Raw genomic sequence first — 14,554 nt, forward strand, 5'->3', positions numbered from 1 at the left:
CAGTGGCCAAAGCCTTTCTCTCTCGATATGTTTTATAATTAGCCCGAGCGAGGCGCGAGACAGTTGCGCAATTTCTTTCACAAAAAATCGCCAGACTGTCAGCTGATCATTGCGACGTAGTCGCAATGTTCCCAGTGAACGTTAGTATTTCACGAATTACACCGCTCGGCTACGATCGATGCGGCATGGAATATATCAATAAACTTTTGCATCGTGCTACCATGAGTCCAACATCTCCTTCGCCTACGCAGACGGTATATTTTGTGTCGCGCATACTTTCGAAGACGTTTTCTATCAAAATCTCGCAATTGACACACTTATTTGTCATTATCTCTGCGTTACATTGAAAGATCGAAGAAAGTTACTTCTGTATGCCCAACGAAAAATTCGTACTGTGTATTATTATAAAATTCTTACAAGGATTCCCGTCGGCTGAATATTTAGCGAATGCCTCATTTAAAATCTTATGGGAAAGAAGACAAGAAAAGAGCGTTTCCGTGAAACATTTTAACGCGCCTTTTTATTTTCAGACGCTCAACAACGTGTTGAAGACAGCGGAGCATGAGGTCAAGGTCCATTTCGCCCGTGAATTTGCCGATGTAATATCAGCCGCGGAGAACCGCTGCTCGGCTCCGGAAAGTCTCTCGTCAGCTAGCAGTTTCCACAGCCTTAGCAGTACTCTCAGCACGAAAAGCAGCAGTGGTATATGTCCCGATTCGACGCTCGAAAGTTCAGACGACATTGCAGACACATCTTACGTCAACTCCAACATACCCGGCTTGGAGGATTTGATCGCTGCGTGCGCCAACATCCATCTGGAAAGTGAGCGTGACGCTACCCAGGATCTCAGTCAGGATCAAACTTTTGCATCGGCCACAGATGAGACGCCGTTTCATGCGAGCGATTGTTCTCTTAACGAGGATCTGCCGAATAACGCCAGTAATGAGACGCAAGTGATCGAGACAAATACTGAATTACATGAGACAACGTATGTATCATTGAACCAAACGAATACTTTTGGGCCGTCTAAGAGCGCGCTTCCTATTCAAGATTCGCAATTTGTGACTTCGTACCCGGTGGAGGAACATGCATCGCAGATAGAAGAATCGATCGATAAATGTATTCTATCACAAGAAAGTGATAATATAGCTAATAATTCTGCGACATGTGGCATTGCAACTAATATTGTAAAGATCTCATCGCCAACGAATAATGTAGATGATAATCGATCGAACGTAATAACTACCATTTCATATGACGATTTAATTCCCAACGTTACCAGATTCGATGAAGAACAGAGCGTAGAAAACAATTGCAACGTCGAAACATTAGAAAATCCAAAATTGTGTCCTGTCGAAGTTCCATCCATATCCTCGTTAGCACAATATGCAGAGGGCCCTTCATTACCCAATATATCCAGTATATCGTTATCGTTAGAAGATACCGATAGTAAATCAAAGATAAATAGTGAACAGGATTTATCAGAACTTAAAGAAGAAACGTCATTAACAGTGTTATCACCTTCCAGTTCTGTTGTTCAACCAGAAAAAAATAAAGTTACCAAGGAACAAGATTTGTTACGATTGGATAATTGTGTTGTATCAGATAACCAAGAAGACAGTACACAACTACTAAACAAGACCAGTATTATAGAACCAAAAATATTGGAAGTTAAGGAAAACTTGCAAACGAATGTCGATAGAGAAGATTTAGAAATAACCAATAATGTGGTATTGAATGAAACGCAGAGTTTTTCACCTGAAAAAGAAATAAATAATGAGACTCATGTTATAGAAAAACAATGTAACCCATCAGAAACTATAATTATAGAAAAAGAAGAAAATATCGTGAATAGTACAGTTTCGACGGATGTTAAAGAAAAGGAGACTATCGAAGAAGATCTCGATCGTACGCTTACATTGCAAGAAGTAGATATAAACTTTGCATTAGATGAAGAACAATATCAAGGATTTCAGCCTCAACGGCAAAGTACTACATTGTCGTTGAGCAACAAACAACCAGATTTCGAAGAATTCAGATCCACAGTGGAAAAAGTTACTAATGAGTTGCTCAATCCTTCACAGGAACTCGTGGAAGAGACAGATCAGTTTATCAGCGCAACAGATGAAAGTAAGTATAGTATATTGGACATTCTTAAGACTTTCCTTCGCAAATTTGTGAGATTTTTTAATTGACTGATATTGTTTTGCAGTTTTTCAAGATCCTTCGACATTTGACTTCTTTTTAACACGAAGTAATTCTAAGCATACAGATCGTCTTAGAACAGAATCTTTGTATGTTAAATTTGATCCATTGATATCGAATACCAGCATGTTGCCTCAAGGTAATGCCCCGCCAATAAATGAAGAGCAAAATGGCAAGAGCGAATCGCCTCTGCCTGATGTTGGTACACCAAAACGTAATCCTGCCATAGCAGCTATAGATAGGCTGCTTTTTTATAGTCCTCTTCCTAGCGGAACGATGCAAAAGTTAGAAGAAGCTCAAGAAAAAAATGTAAGTAAAAATCTATAAAAAATCTAAGTAAAAATTTGTATATATTTCTATAATACCTATATATATGTATAATTTCTATTATACCCAAATTTTAAATCTATCATAACAAAATTTTTTCAGGAGCAGCCAGTAGAAGAGCCTAAATCTGATGCACCACTCATTGCAGATCATATAGACATGAGTAAGGAACTTGAAATTGTAAGAACGACGGTACTACAATTAGAAGAGGAATTAGAAAAACAGAAAAAGGAGCATGAAGCAGAATTGGAAAGGCAGAAAACAGCTTTTCAGGAAAAAATTAACAAAATGCAGATGCAAATGGCACAAGAAATAAAAACCAAAACTCAAATGACGTAAGTGATTTATTCAACATAAGATATATACTTATTATATAAATAAATAAAACTTATATATTAGCTTGTATAAATCGTGAATAAAATATAGAAATAATCAATTTTTAGGGTTGTTGTGGAAGAATACGAGAAATCGATTAGCAGATTACTCACAGAGCGGGAAAGGGATCGTACAAACTTTGAACAAGAAAAGGCAAAATTGCAAGAAGAGTTGCAAGCTGCAAATCACCATCTAACTAATACGGAAGCGGCGTTTAACGATGTACATCAAAAGTATGAGAGACTCAAAGGGGTTGTATCGGTGTACAAAAATAATGAAGCTGTATTAAAAGAAAGTATTCAGGAAAATGTAGATACTATAAAAACATTGGAAACGCGATACGATCAATTAAAGGAGCATGCAATGACTCAATTGGAAAAGTATGCAATAGACACATACATTATTTCTTATAAGACATTTTGATACAGGTACATATTAATATATCACATTTTTTTAGAGCTAATTTGGAGTTGGACGGAATACGAAAGCAAAACGAGGCGGAAACAGTGAAGCTGCATGCAATGATAAGGAAAGCAGAACTTAAGAGTAATTCGCTCGCTGAGCTTGTGGAGCAGAAAACTAAAGAGAACAAAGAACTGGCAAAAATCCTGGACGAGGTTATCGCTAGGGTTGGACACGGGAACTCGGAGTGAAAATAAGAATAAGGGCTAATCGCGATTGTGACGCGATTAGTCTTTATTTTTTTATCGTCCTCTTTCACACTGTCTTAAATGCAAACATATTTTAGATATATGACGGACATATGTATACATGCGTTAACTCGATAAAGTGTAGATTGCGTTTTACTTCACAAGAAAGCGCCTTTTATTAATTATTTATATAAGTTGTGAAAGATAACTATTTTAAAGCTAATAAAACACTATGCTTATTTAAAAAAAAAAAAAAACACTTTTATGTATATGTATAAGATTAAAAAATATTTTAATACCCTGCAAATAAGGGTGTAACAGCATACAGTCCCACTTTTAAATGTTACATTATTATTACTATAACACGTCTTGTTTTTTCATGTTATTTAAATTTTATAAAAGTCTGTGTATAAACATACATCGCGGATAAAGATATAAGCACTCATATTGGTCATTTTAATAATGTCCTGTTCATTAAAAAACATTTGTATAATTTTCTGTATTTGACTAATTGTACCAACGAGTACCGTCAATCCATTGGTCTAGTATCGATAAGAAACAGTACATGATGCTTGGCCAATTTCAACATGCGGTCAGTTGTACTACCAGGTTTTCGCGGAATATTCCTATTTTCGAGATCTGGCATGAATTTTTTTATTATGCGCGCTAAACTCGCGGCATATTGTTTAAATTTTGGATGATTCATGCCAATGCCTTTGCATCGTAAGGCCTCTGCAACTGCCCAAAGTAATTTCTGAAAACAAGTGTATATATATATATATATGTATATATATGTAACCAGAAAAAATTATTAAAGTGCGCACGCCTGCGCGCACACACACATACACACAAAATATTGAGGCAAAAAAGATGATACCTTTCTATGTGAGTCACTGAGTTCATTCCTTCCTTGATTAAAAGATGTATTATTTTTTGAAAGCACATTGCTCGACGAGTGTCTATCCCATGTAACTTTCGAGGTATTTTTTATTTCATGCATGCAGTCAAAAGATAAGCTTTTAGCCCACTTTAATCGTGGCCCTTGTAATTCTTCTTCACACTTTCTTTTCCTGCTTTCTTCTTTCAATGATGCTTGTTTCAAATTCTCTGATTCATCCTTTCTTGGTGTCGCAAATAAGACACGTTTGATTTTTTGAGAATCTGAATTATTTATACTTAATTTACTAGGTCCGGCATGATCCGACGGAGGACTTTGAAACAGCGCACGTTTCGAAGTCTCTAGTTTGGTTTTATATGGACTTGGTCCATCCAACATTAGTCTCCGAACTGCTTTCTTCTTTGCCGAGCTTCTCGGACTTTTACCTCTCGGACTTTTACCTCTTGGACTTTTGCCTCTTGGACTTTTGCCTCGTGGACTCTTGCCTCTTGGACTTTTTCCTTTCTTATGTGTAGGTTTCCTGTATTTAAAAAAAATAGATATTATTTTTTCAAAAATAATTATTTTCTTTTAAGTATTATATTATATAACATGTGATACATACTTTATTTGTACCATTAACTGCTTTTTGTCAGTGAGTCCTAATCCTTGCAAGTTAGCGCTACAAAAAGTCCTGCGTCTTCTGGCTAAGTGTGACAATTTCTTCTCTGGACTCTGACCGTTTTCGCGTTTTGCTAATAAAGTTCGCTTTCTTGCACTTCCTGGTGCTTTTTTCGAAAACCATATATTACAAGTTGACTGTGTTTCAGCTCCTATATACCTCTCGCATAATTTAATTGTCAAATTCTCGAATTCTTCTACACTTCTATTTCTATTATAACTAAAATTTAAAAAATGATATTAAGGATAGATTTGTATATACTTTATCTTAAATTAAATGCATATTAACTTACTGTATGCCATAGAATTTGTGAGAATATGCCTGAGGCCACATTAAACTCATAGTCTCCTTTTTATTAATTGTATGATAAAGAAGAGATTGTTCGTGAGATACATTTGAGATATCTATGATCGGTGGAACTCTCACTGTTTTTTTAATCGCATTAACTGGATTCTTTATTCCCATAGGAACACTACACTGCATATTTAAATTACTATTATCACCACTAGTATTGTTTGTACCTAATTGTATACTTTCTGTATTATTAACTGATACATTGCAAATGTCAAAGGCATTTGACAAATTCCTTGGAGTACCTCTTGTACATTGATAAGAAGTATTCCTAACTTCTTTCTCTGTAGTTAACTGCTTTTGAGATTTTGTGCTTTCTGCAACCTCCAAATTTTCATTTGATAATGGATATTCAATCCAGAAAAATTGACGGTTTTCATAAATATTTTGTAAAAAATCAGAACAATCTTTCTGACATATTGTATGTCTTGGTGGAGGTGGCACACCTCTCAAAAATTTGTTAATTCTAGCTAGCAAGTTATTATCTGACTTTGTAATTAATTCTATTTGAGAAGGCTTTTGAGGGCTAATTGCTGCCAATGTACTATCATCCAGTAATGTATTATTAACAGTTTTATTATCCACCTTTCTTTCAGTATCACTATCAAACATCTCTGGACTTGAGATATTTGGCAATGTCTCTGTGATTTGTAAACAATCATATTGATTGGCAACACAACAATCCATGGAGCACTCTGAAAATCCAGAAAATCATTATTGTTGAAGATTGTGATGAATTTAATAATGCATACAATATACAATATCAGAGATTAGAAAAAAACAGAATGTTTGTGAATCGCGCTTGCATTATTGACGACATATGTATTACTATATTATTTATTATTATATTGTTTATTTTACTAATTCAATTATACCACTTTACATGTAACGTTTCGTCAATGAAGGTATTAAGGTAATTATAAAAAATACGTGCATCTCTAGTCGCGAGAATTTAAACATCAAACATGTGCACCTCCCAGAGCGATATGCATTGCGTGATACGTATATATGACATACATATGTAAAAAAACGAGTGCGCGCAACCTTACCCTCTGGTATTTACGACAGTCTTATCAAGGAACCACGTTTTTCCTCTCTTTCATAGACTCTTCTTGCCTCTTTTGTAGCACAAACAGTATCACGCACTGACTGTGGGACAAATTCATTTATTTTTCGAATCTTCGCGAGAGTCTCAGGATAACCGTACCCTCCTGTACATCATGGGACGATACGATCAGATGACGATGTGTCTGTAATTTTACGGTACATTTCGTATCGAACAACGCTGCCAAACTTGAAGAAAAAAAATTAACCAGAACGAGTATAAGCAGGGAGATTGATGACAAATGTCATTTCAGGATAGAGATTTTTAGGATGAAGCAACGAATCTGATTGGCTACTCCATGTTGTTACTATTTTTTTTTTGAGCGAAGCACCGACAGTAATATTACTAGAATTTTTTTAATACGTTGGTATCTCTGTATCGCGCGACTAGCGCCGATCACGTTCGCGAAAGGAACTTTGCCCTTTGTACAAATGGCGACTTACGGTGAAACACGCTGTACCATATAACCCGCACGGCTCATCCGGCCCGTTTTCCTCGTCGTGGAAATAAAAAGTTGAGACTTCCGGCGCGGCCGATATCCGATTAAACTGACTGCACCGAAAGGAACGCGATCACGTCGAGCGTGCGACAAATCGAGCGATAAATCGTGCCGATAAATACGTATAAATAATGGGTAACGCGATGGCCGCATCCGCGCCTCTTCCACCTCCGCCGCCTTACAATCCGCCACCGGGTCCCGGACTGATACCGAATTTAGGGAAACAGGAACCGTCCACGGACGTGTACGCGCCTGCCGAGACGCCCACTCAGATCGAGAATCCGGGTACCATCGAGGACCTACACAAGAAGTGTAAAGGTATTTCGTCAAAGCACGAGTTACGGTCCACGATCGCTTTTTGCTTTCTCTTCGGGTAGACTCCCGTGTTTTCTGATTTTATCACAGAAAACTTTTTGGAATTTAACCCGAAATTTTCTAAATTATTTCTTTACGAATGACTAACGTAAAATTCTTAATTGAATAGTTTTCTACATTGTCCACTTTTGTATTACCTTGTATTAGAATGCAAAAGAAAAATATAATTGGATATTTTCATATTAGTTATGTTCTCTCTGATTTCCTATTGTTTAACTTTTCTCTTGTACTGATGTTCCAGTATAATTATATGATGACAAGTAAAGTAAAAAAATGAAATAATTTAAAAGAAATGACAAACAGAATCAAAGTAACTAATATAGAGGCTCGATATGATTATGTGATATAATACAAGTCTATTATTCTGATATAATGCACGGTAAATGTAAAAAGATGAAATTTTTTCAAATTAGTTTGTTATATTGTCATTGTATTTTCTGACCAACTTACTTTGCTAATTTGTTATACTATAATTTATATGTGTATGTATAATTAACAATTTAACAATTGATTACATTTATATATTTATTTTACAGATATATTTCCTATAAATTTTGAGGGAGCAAAATTGGTTGTCAATAAAGGATTGAGCAACCATTTCCATATTTCACATACCATTAACATGAGTTCTGTAATACAGTCTGGCTACAGGTAAATCAACATGAATATATACATTTTGTTTTGATAATTTTTATTTGTTTTACAACATATAAATTTATCATATCATTTAATTAATTTTTTAGATTTGGTGCAACTTATGTTGGTACAAAACAAATTTCACCTACAGAAGCATATCCTGTATTGTTGGGCGATATTGATCCAAGTGGAAATCTTAATGCCAATATCCTTCATCAGCTTAGTTCAAAACTCAAAGGAAAATTGGCAGCGCAAGTGCAGAGAAGTAAATTCACTGCTATACAAATGACAGCTGATTATCGAAGTGATGCATATACCTGCTCGCTAACGTTAGGCAATCCAGATGTTCTTAATTGCTCTGGTAAGTTTATAACTTAAAAAATATTGTGGAATATATGCAACATCTATATATTAAATGTTGACAATTTATTTTCAGGTGTACTTGTTTTACATTACTTACAAAGCTTGACACCGTCACTCGCATTGGGTGGTGAGCTTGCGTATCAACGTGGACCTGGTTTGCCAGGTGGACAAATCGCATTGTTGTCCGCTGCAGGAAGATATACGCACGGTGACTCCACATTTAGTGGAAGCATTAGTAAGTAATGTTCTGATTTTTCCGATAATATATTTCTTACTTAATCTCTCTGCATTTTGTAAATAATTATCTTCTAAGGTCCATCCGCTTGCCATCTCTGTTTCCACCAACGTGCTAGTCAACAATTACAAGTGGGCGTGGAGTTAGAAATCAACGCGCGCATGCAGGAATCGACGGCAACAATTGCTTATCAAGTCGATTTACCTAAAGCGGACTTAGTGTTTAAAGGTATATTTGTGCTCGAAATTAGTCAGTATAAAATTTGACATACTCTTATCCGATTCTCTAATCTCTATTTGATTGATTTATATGTTGCAGGTAGTGTAGATACGACTTGGACAGTAGGGGCAGTTCTAGAAAAAAGGCTACAACCGTTACCATTCTCGTTCGCACTTAGCGGTATGATCAATCACAGCAAGCAGCAGTTTAGACTGGGTTGCGGCCTAATCATCGGTTAAGAACGACGCTCGGTTATACGATTTGCGAGATGCAGATCCGAAGTAAATCGGAAACTCCGCTTTTTGTGCAGTCGGACAATCGTGCAATCTTAAGATCCAAGATGCTGTATCGATTCTTTTCCGATTTCAAAGAACATCTGGCATGTCGTGTTTCGTTAAAACTCATGTTAAGCGATCGTGTTAATTTGATTAAAAGATCTATACAGATTTTCGGACTGAATTTCTCGTTTTAATACACTGTCCATGTTTTTTTTTCTTTTTTTTCTGTTTACAACAATTTGTCATTGGGATATTGATAATATAGATAAAAAAATTGAGATAAAAAATAATATATAGTAAATATGCTACATTATCTTTTTCATAAGATTGAGATCCATATTAAAATTCCGATATATTTTTGTGAACATAATATCCTATTTAACACAAGAAATTAATTCATTTTTTAGATGCATTTATATATTGACTACATTTTAAGTAATTACTAAATTTGTTAGTATATCAATCTCTGTCGGACTAGCAACCAAATTGCGAAAGCTACATGAGTAAGTGTGTATTTGTACAGAAATATTGAAACAAAGATATTGAATAACGATTGATTAAAAATTTTTGTTATCATTATGCTAAACCAATATTAATGTTATAAACACTCCATAATTGAAGATGTAGAAACATGTTTCAAAGCAATGGAGTAACTCCCTTAAATTCTTTATGTAATGTTATTTCACGAACGTACTGATCTCAACTTTCTAGATTTTTCTTACTGATATAACAAATAGATAAAGTATATATACATGCTCTATATTCATGAATCCCACTATATAATTTTAGCATTTATTCAAATAGTAATTTTCTTTGTATCACGAAGATGCAATGCATTTATTGTGTAAAAGCAATTCTTTATATTTCGTATCTTGTTTGTATAAATTGATGAATGTATGTGTTCATTAATTTTATACGAATTTTTTATTTTGACAATCCACAACTTACAAGATGACGAAAAGTTCGTGAACACTTATTTTTATATATTTACAATTTTCATCTGTTGAGATTATTATCGAAAAATTATTGTAAATAACTATATCACAAGAAATATGATAAACTGTTATATGCCACGCGATCACGGTAATAATGGTATAATGACTGTACATTACGAGGCAATGTCTACTTTGTGTCTTGAAGATTCGGTTCACGCATAATTATGCTATACAAATCCTCCTGTAATATATGTACCGTGGATTGAATCACGCGTAATCTTATTTTGTCCACGAGGCATCATCAATTGGCAAAGTTTTTTGCAATAGATGAACAATGTTCACGCATTTATTACCTCTGATGTAAAATCTCATAGAAGCAATAAAAAAGAAGGCGACGATCCAGCTTAAAGTTACAACAGCACGCGCGGAGAGACCTACGTCGTTTTGTACTCTTTAATCTGTTTGTACACAATTTTATTGTAAGTATGACAGAATAAAGTTGTATATTGTTGAACAAAACCAGCATGTGTGCAGGAAAAAAGAATTTATATTCGTTATTTTCTATATTATGAAAAATGTGTGGTTTATATATTTCTAGAATATACAAACATATATATCGTATGTTTTATACTTCTGGTCGGATAGATCGGGTTCCTGAGGTCAGAGCGCGCAATTGCGAGTTTACTTCTCGGAGAAAACAATAAGCAATTAGCGCGGGGATCATTAAAAGTACGAGGTGAGTCTCGTGTATAGTGCGAGTGTGATTGTAAAGCGGTCAAACTCGCAAATGTATCGAGGTTGGCTCGCAAATGTCGCAATGCTTTTAACTCTTGTCAAATGTTAAAAATACGTACATATTAGTCGATATTTTTTCTTTAGAAGTGAAGATTTTGAAATATTAATGACATAATTAGGGGAAAAAAAAGTGTTTCTCCTGCAATGATAAATCTATGAAAAGATAAGCTGAAGTAATTTTTATTGTAATTAATTTTTACATGTCTTAGAGTCACTTATTTTTCATTCGATGCGTGCAGTTTAAATATCAAAGAAATCTCAGTATATGTATCAATGAAAATAATATTCATTGCAAAAGTAATCGAAACTTTTCTTTGTTTCTTTCTTACAACGCATTGTCTCGTTATATTTTATTGTTTCACTGACTGCAGACTTAAAGATACAAGTTATTTATGCTTGTAGTTCTCTTATATAATATTTGAATTGTGTACCTAATTTTGCCGAATAGTAATATTATTAAATCATCTATTTTTATATATATGTTAAGAAGTATATATTTATATATGCTTTAACATTTTTTTCAAGTCATTATCTCTTAATAGATATTCATACTTTCTATGCACATTGTTATTTAATGAAAACAATCTATATGAGAAACATTGAGTTTAACAATTAATTGTAATTAATTATTTAACTCAAATTATATCAAGTGGTAAATGAATTTTCTTCTCTCTAATGACTAGGCATACGAGAAATTAGTTTGGAATTGAATGTAGCGTTTATGTACCGAAGGATTACGATCGCTCGAGGTGATTTGAATGCTTTACTATGCGCGGGCATTGTATGATCTCGTTTATAAAACAAATATACGTGCACGTAGAGATGCACGATTTCGATAAATTAAATCTTCCGCGATATGTATAAAAAATATCCATTTACAGAAATGACAGTTCTCTTGAAAGTATAAAGCATGTAAAATATCTGGGTGAAAAAATATCTCGGTTAAACCGCTCGTATATACACAACACGTGTGCCAGTAATAATCAATTGGATGAATGAATGAATGAATGATCGATCGATCGTAGGAACGGACGAATGAATGGACAAGCTTGTCCTTGACAGCCGAGTATCTGTAACCTGGCACTCTCGAAACAGTCGCTCAGCCGCTTGCTTATATATACATATATATATATGCTTCAGCTTCGCCGACCCTGTAAATGTGTAAATAATCTTCCCTCTCCCATTATGTACCACAGGTCCTCATTATATCTACAGTGTCCCGATTTTAATTTATCATTCAAATAAGCTTAAAGGCAAAATCCGTAAAGAGCCCGAAAAAAGAATTGCATAATTTTTCTCTCTCTCTTAAAATCATTTATTTATGTTTGATAAAAAGCGGATAAAAGTTATACAAATTAAACCATATAACGATCATACAGATTACATGACAATGTAAATATTTTCAGACATCGTAAATTATATAAGTCGTACATTTACATTTTGTGCAAATTTTTAACATATTCTTAAATTAATTATTTCTGCACAATTATTTATGTTACGATGCGTGTATATTGCATGTTATGTACGTTTACAAAAATATATTTGAAAACATTTTTAAAGACATTAGCTGTTGATAGCTACTCTCTCTCTCTTACACTTTTTAGATTGCAATTAATTTAAAGACTCGAATTATATGTTAGAAATTTGCATATAATATAACAAAAACTCGGCATCATAAAAATCTAAATAAATGACACATGCTAATTTTGACATATTTGACGTGTCTAGATATTTATGCATCATAATTCAGATTTTTTTCTCTGACAATTCGATATGTGTGACAGATTAAAAACAAGATTAAAAAATGAATCAGTTCGTACAATATCAAATTAATCGATAAAGATTAAGTTTTGGGGTTATTAAAAAATTAAATTTACAGAATTTTTTTTTTATATATAACCGCAATAGTCATGATGCACGATTATCTATAGGTACGATGCGAATACATATATCTAAATTGGTGCAATTTCACGGCATTCATAACGCCGATGCATATCTGTGAAATTGGCAAACGAAATTCTACGTCATAATGTAACTAGACATGGTATGTTCCGTGTACTTACACTCCGAATGTATGTACTTAATTTCTCTTCTTTTTTAGTCCCACTCATAACTTTTATTATATCTGTGGATAGAGAATTTTTTGTATAGTGCTAAATAATCTATTACCATCTCGATCACAGAGGTCATCTACTTTCGCAACGACGGCTCGGATTTCAAAGAGAGAAAGGTGAGATTTTAGTTTTGAACACAATTTACGTGATAAAAGTTTGAACTTTAAGCTTAGCCTTTTGCCTTGTGCCATTACATTTGCCGAATAAATCTTTTGTCTCTTGTACTTTTTAATTTTACTGTAATGTCGGAGAATATTTTCGCGATACACAATCGATTATTTATCTCGCATTTTAAAAGAAACGGTATTTATTTCAGAAAGAATATTTGAAAAGGAGAATATCTTTTTTTGTCGAAAGAAATATGTTTATTGTCATGTCGAATAAAAGATGAGTTGTACGCGATATAACAAATATGTTTGTATATATATTGAATATCATCGAACACCATCGTGCTGTGAAAAACTGTTTGTATACAACACCTCGAATGTGTCTAACTTCACATAAATAATATCTAGAAACCCCGCTTATAACTTTTATTATATCTATGCATAGACAGTTTTTGATATAGTACGAAGTAATCTATTACTATCTCTTAATCACAGGTCGTATATTTTCGGAGCGATGGCCTGGGACGTCGAAGAGAGAGGCAGGTAAGATTAGAGTTCTAAAAACATAATAAAATATAAACTCTAATAGAATTTAAAGTGTACGCGTAAGATTTCAAACGTGCCCCTAGTATTAATAAAAGATACGATTCGAGTTGACGATATAATTAATCATAATCAACCCAAGAGTGTCATCAATTTTTTTCTCAAGCTACGAAGCGCGAGCGCGCGGTGCGGTTGATAAAAGTGCAATAAAATTACACTCCCGCGATGCATAAATTCCAGCGAGTCACAAACGGTGCAGTGTGAAACGCGCACAGGAGCCGGCCTCGCCCGGTTACGAGGAAAGGGTAAGAGGTGGTCACTAGAGCCGGCCCCTCTCCCCCTTTTGTCGCTGATAAGGAAACCGCGCATGACGGCGAAGGGGGGAAGGAGGGGGTCGGGTGGTAGATGAGTATAGAAATTGCGCGATAATAATCCATCGCGACGCGAGCGCGCGCGCGCCGATTTTAGTACTCCCTGTACTTTTCCCTAGTATGATTCGCGTTACCCCCACCACTGGCTCGCGCTTCGACATAAGGCATCAACCCTCCCCTCCCGAGCCGTCACTTGGCTCGCGGCCGCGGTTAGTATCGGTCGCTCTCTTTTCCTCTTCGCTCTTTCTCTCTCTCTCTCTCTCTCTTTTCCCCTCTTTCTTTCTCTCTCTCTCTCTCTCTCTTACTCTCCGCGTCCGTATCCAACCTCACTCCTATCCTAACCCCTCTCGTCGTCTCTAACCGTTCTCGTTCGTTTTCGCGGCGTCTTCGTCTCGCTCGCGTCCACTCGAACGACTCGCCAGCGAACTCGCATCGCCTCGGCCGACCATCCGCGGAGCTGCAATTGCTCGCTCGTTTTCCATCTTTCTCGCACGCTCCCCTTCTTTCTCTTT

The 14,554-nt window shown here is 35.1% G+C and overlaps 3 protein-coding genes across 4 annotated transcripts; 2 read left to right on the plus strand and 1 right to left on the minus strand.

The window, feature by feature from the left end:
- The first annotated feature begins 6 nt into the window (after positions 1-6).
- On the plus strand, positions 7-3,814 carry LOC115244130 (transforming acidic coiled-coil-containing protein 3-like). Of its 2 annotated transcripts, none has more exons than XM_029821531.1 (6): positions 7-140; positions 531-2,130; positions 2,213-2,514; positions 2,635-2,867; positions 2,976-3,287; positions 3,365-3,814. In XM_029821531.1, exons 1-6 carry the CDS (start codon positions 126-128, stop codon positions 3,558-3,560), a joined length of 2,658 nt encoding a protein of 885 aa, XP_029677391.1. In that variant the 5' UTR covers positions 7-125; the 3' UTR covers positions 3,561-3,814. The 2 variants fall into 2 exon arrangements, with proteins under 2 accessions (XP_029677391.1, XP_029677390.1); XM_029821530.1 differs by having other exon boundaries at positions 34-254.
- Positions 3,815-3,824: 10 nt separating this feature from the next.
- On the minus strand, positions 3,825-6,742 carry LOC115244132. Its single transcript, XM_029821532.1, has 5 exons — positions 6,517-6,742; positions 5,409-6,162; positions 5,060-5,335; positions 4,435-4,975; positions 3,825-4,311 (listed from the first exon to the last, which is right to left on the minus strand). Exons 2-5 carry the CDS (start codon positions 6,152-6,154, stop codon positions 4,087-4,089), a joined length of 1,788 nt encoding a protein of 595 aa, XP_029677392.1. The 5' UTR covers positions 6,155-6,162; positions 6,517-6,742; the 3' UTR covers positions 3,825-4,086.
- Positions 6,743-6,988: 246 nt separating this feature from the next.
- LOC115244190 (mitochondrial import receptor subunit TOM40 homolog 1-like) lies at positions 6,989-10,634 on the plus strand. The gene is made up of 6 exons (XM_029821643.1): positions 6,989-7,389; positions 7,983-8,097; positions 8,190-8,443; positions 8,519-8,680; positions 8,759-8,908; positions 8,999-10,634. Exons 1-6 carry the CDS (start codon positions 7,203-7,205, stop codon positions 9,136-9,138), a joined length of 1,008 nt encoding a protein of 335 aa, XP_029677503.1. The 5' UTR covers positions 6,989-7,202; the 3' UTR covers positions 9,139-10,634.
- The last annotated feature ends 3,920 nt before the right edge of the window (positions 10,635-14,554 follow it).

The sequence above is a fragment of the Formica exsecta genome, unplaced genomic scaffold (assembly GCF_003651465.1).
Source record: "Formica exsecta isolate Colony F162 unplaced genomic scaffold, ASM365146v1 scaffold80, whole genome shotgun sequence".
In the NCBI taxonomy this organism is placed as follows: Eukaryota; Metazoa; Arthropoda; class Insecta; order Hymenoptera; family Formicidae; genus Formica; species Formica exsecta.

Bases quoted from the DNA above. Each gene is read 5' to 3' on its own strand.
- LOC115244130 (XM_029821530.1), top strand. From the start codon at position 126: ATGTTCCCAGTGAACGTTAGTATTTCACGAATTACACCGCTCGGCTAC. The intron at 2,515-2,634 runs GTAAGTAAAAAT...AAATTTTTTCAG, and splicing joins AAGAAGCTCAAGAAAAAAAT to GAGCAGCCAGTAGAAGAGCC. The intron at 2,868-2,975 runs GTAAGTGATTTA...ATCAATTTTTAG, and splicing joins AAAACCAAAACTCAAATGAC to GGTTGTTGTGGAAGAATACG.
- LOC115244132 (XM_029821532.1), bottom strand. From the start codon at position 6,154: ATGGATTGTTGTGTTGCCAATCAATATGATTGTTTACAAATCACAGAG. The intron at 5,336-5,408 runs GTAAGTTAATAT...TTTAAATTTTAG, and splicing joins CACAAATTCTATGGCATACA to TTATAATAGAAATAGAAGTG. The intron at 4,312-4,434 runs GTATCATCTTTT...ACTTGTTTTCAG, and splicing joins TCAGTGACTCACATAGAAAG to AAATTACTTTGGGCAGTTGC.
- LOC115244190 (XM_029821643.1), top strand. From the start codon at position 7,203: ATGGGTAACGCGATGGCCGCATCCGCGCCTCTTCCACCTCCGCCGCCT. The intron at 8,444-8,518 runs GTAAGTTTATAA...ATTTATTTTCAG, and splicing joins AGATGTTCTTAATTGCTCTG to GTGTACTTGTTTTACATTAC. The intron at 8,909-8,998 runs GTATATTTGTGC...TATATGTTGCAG, and splicing joins AGCGGACTTAGTGTTTAAAG to GTAGTGTAGATACGACTTGG.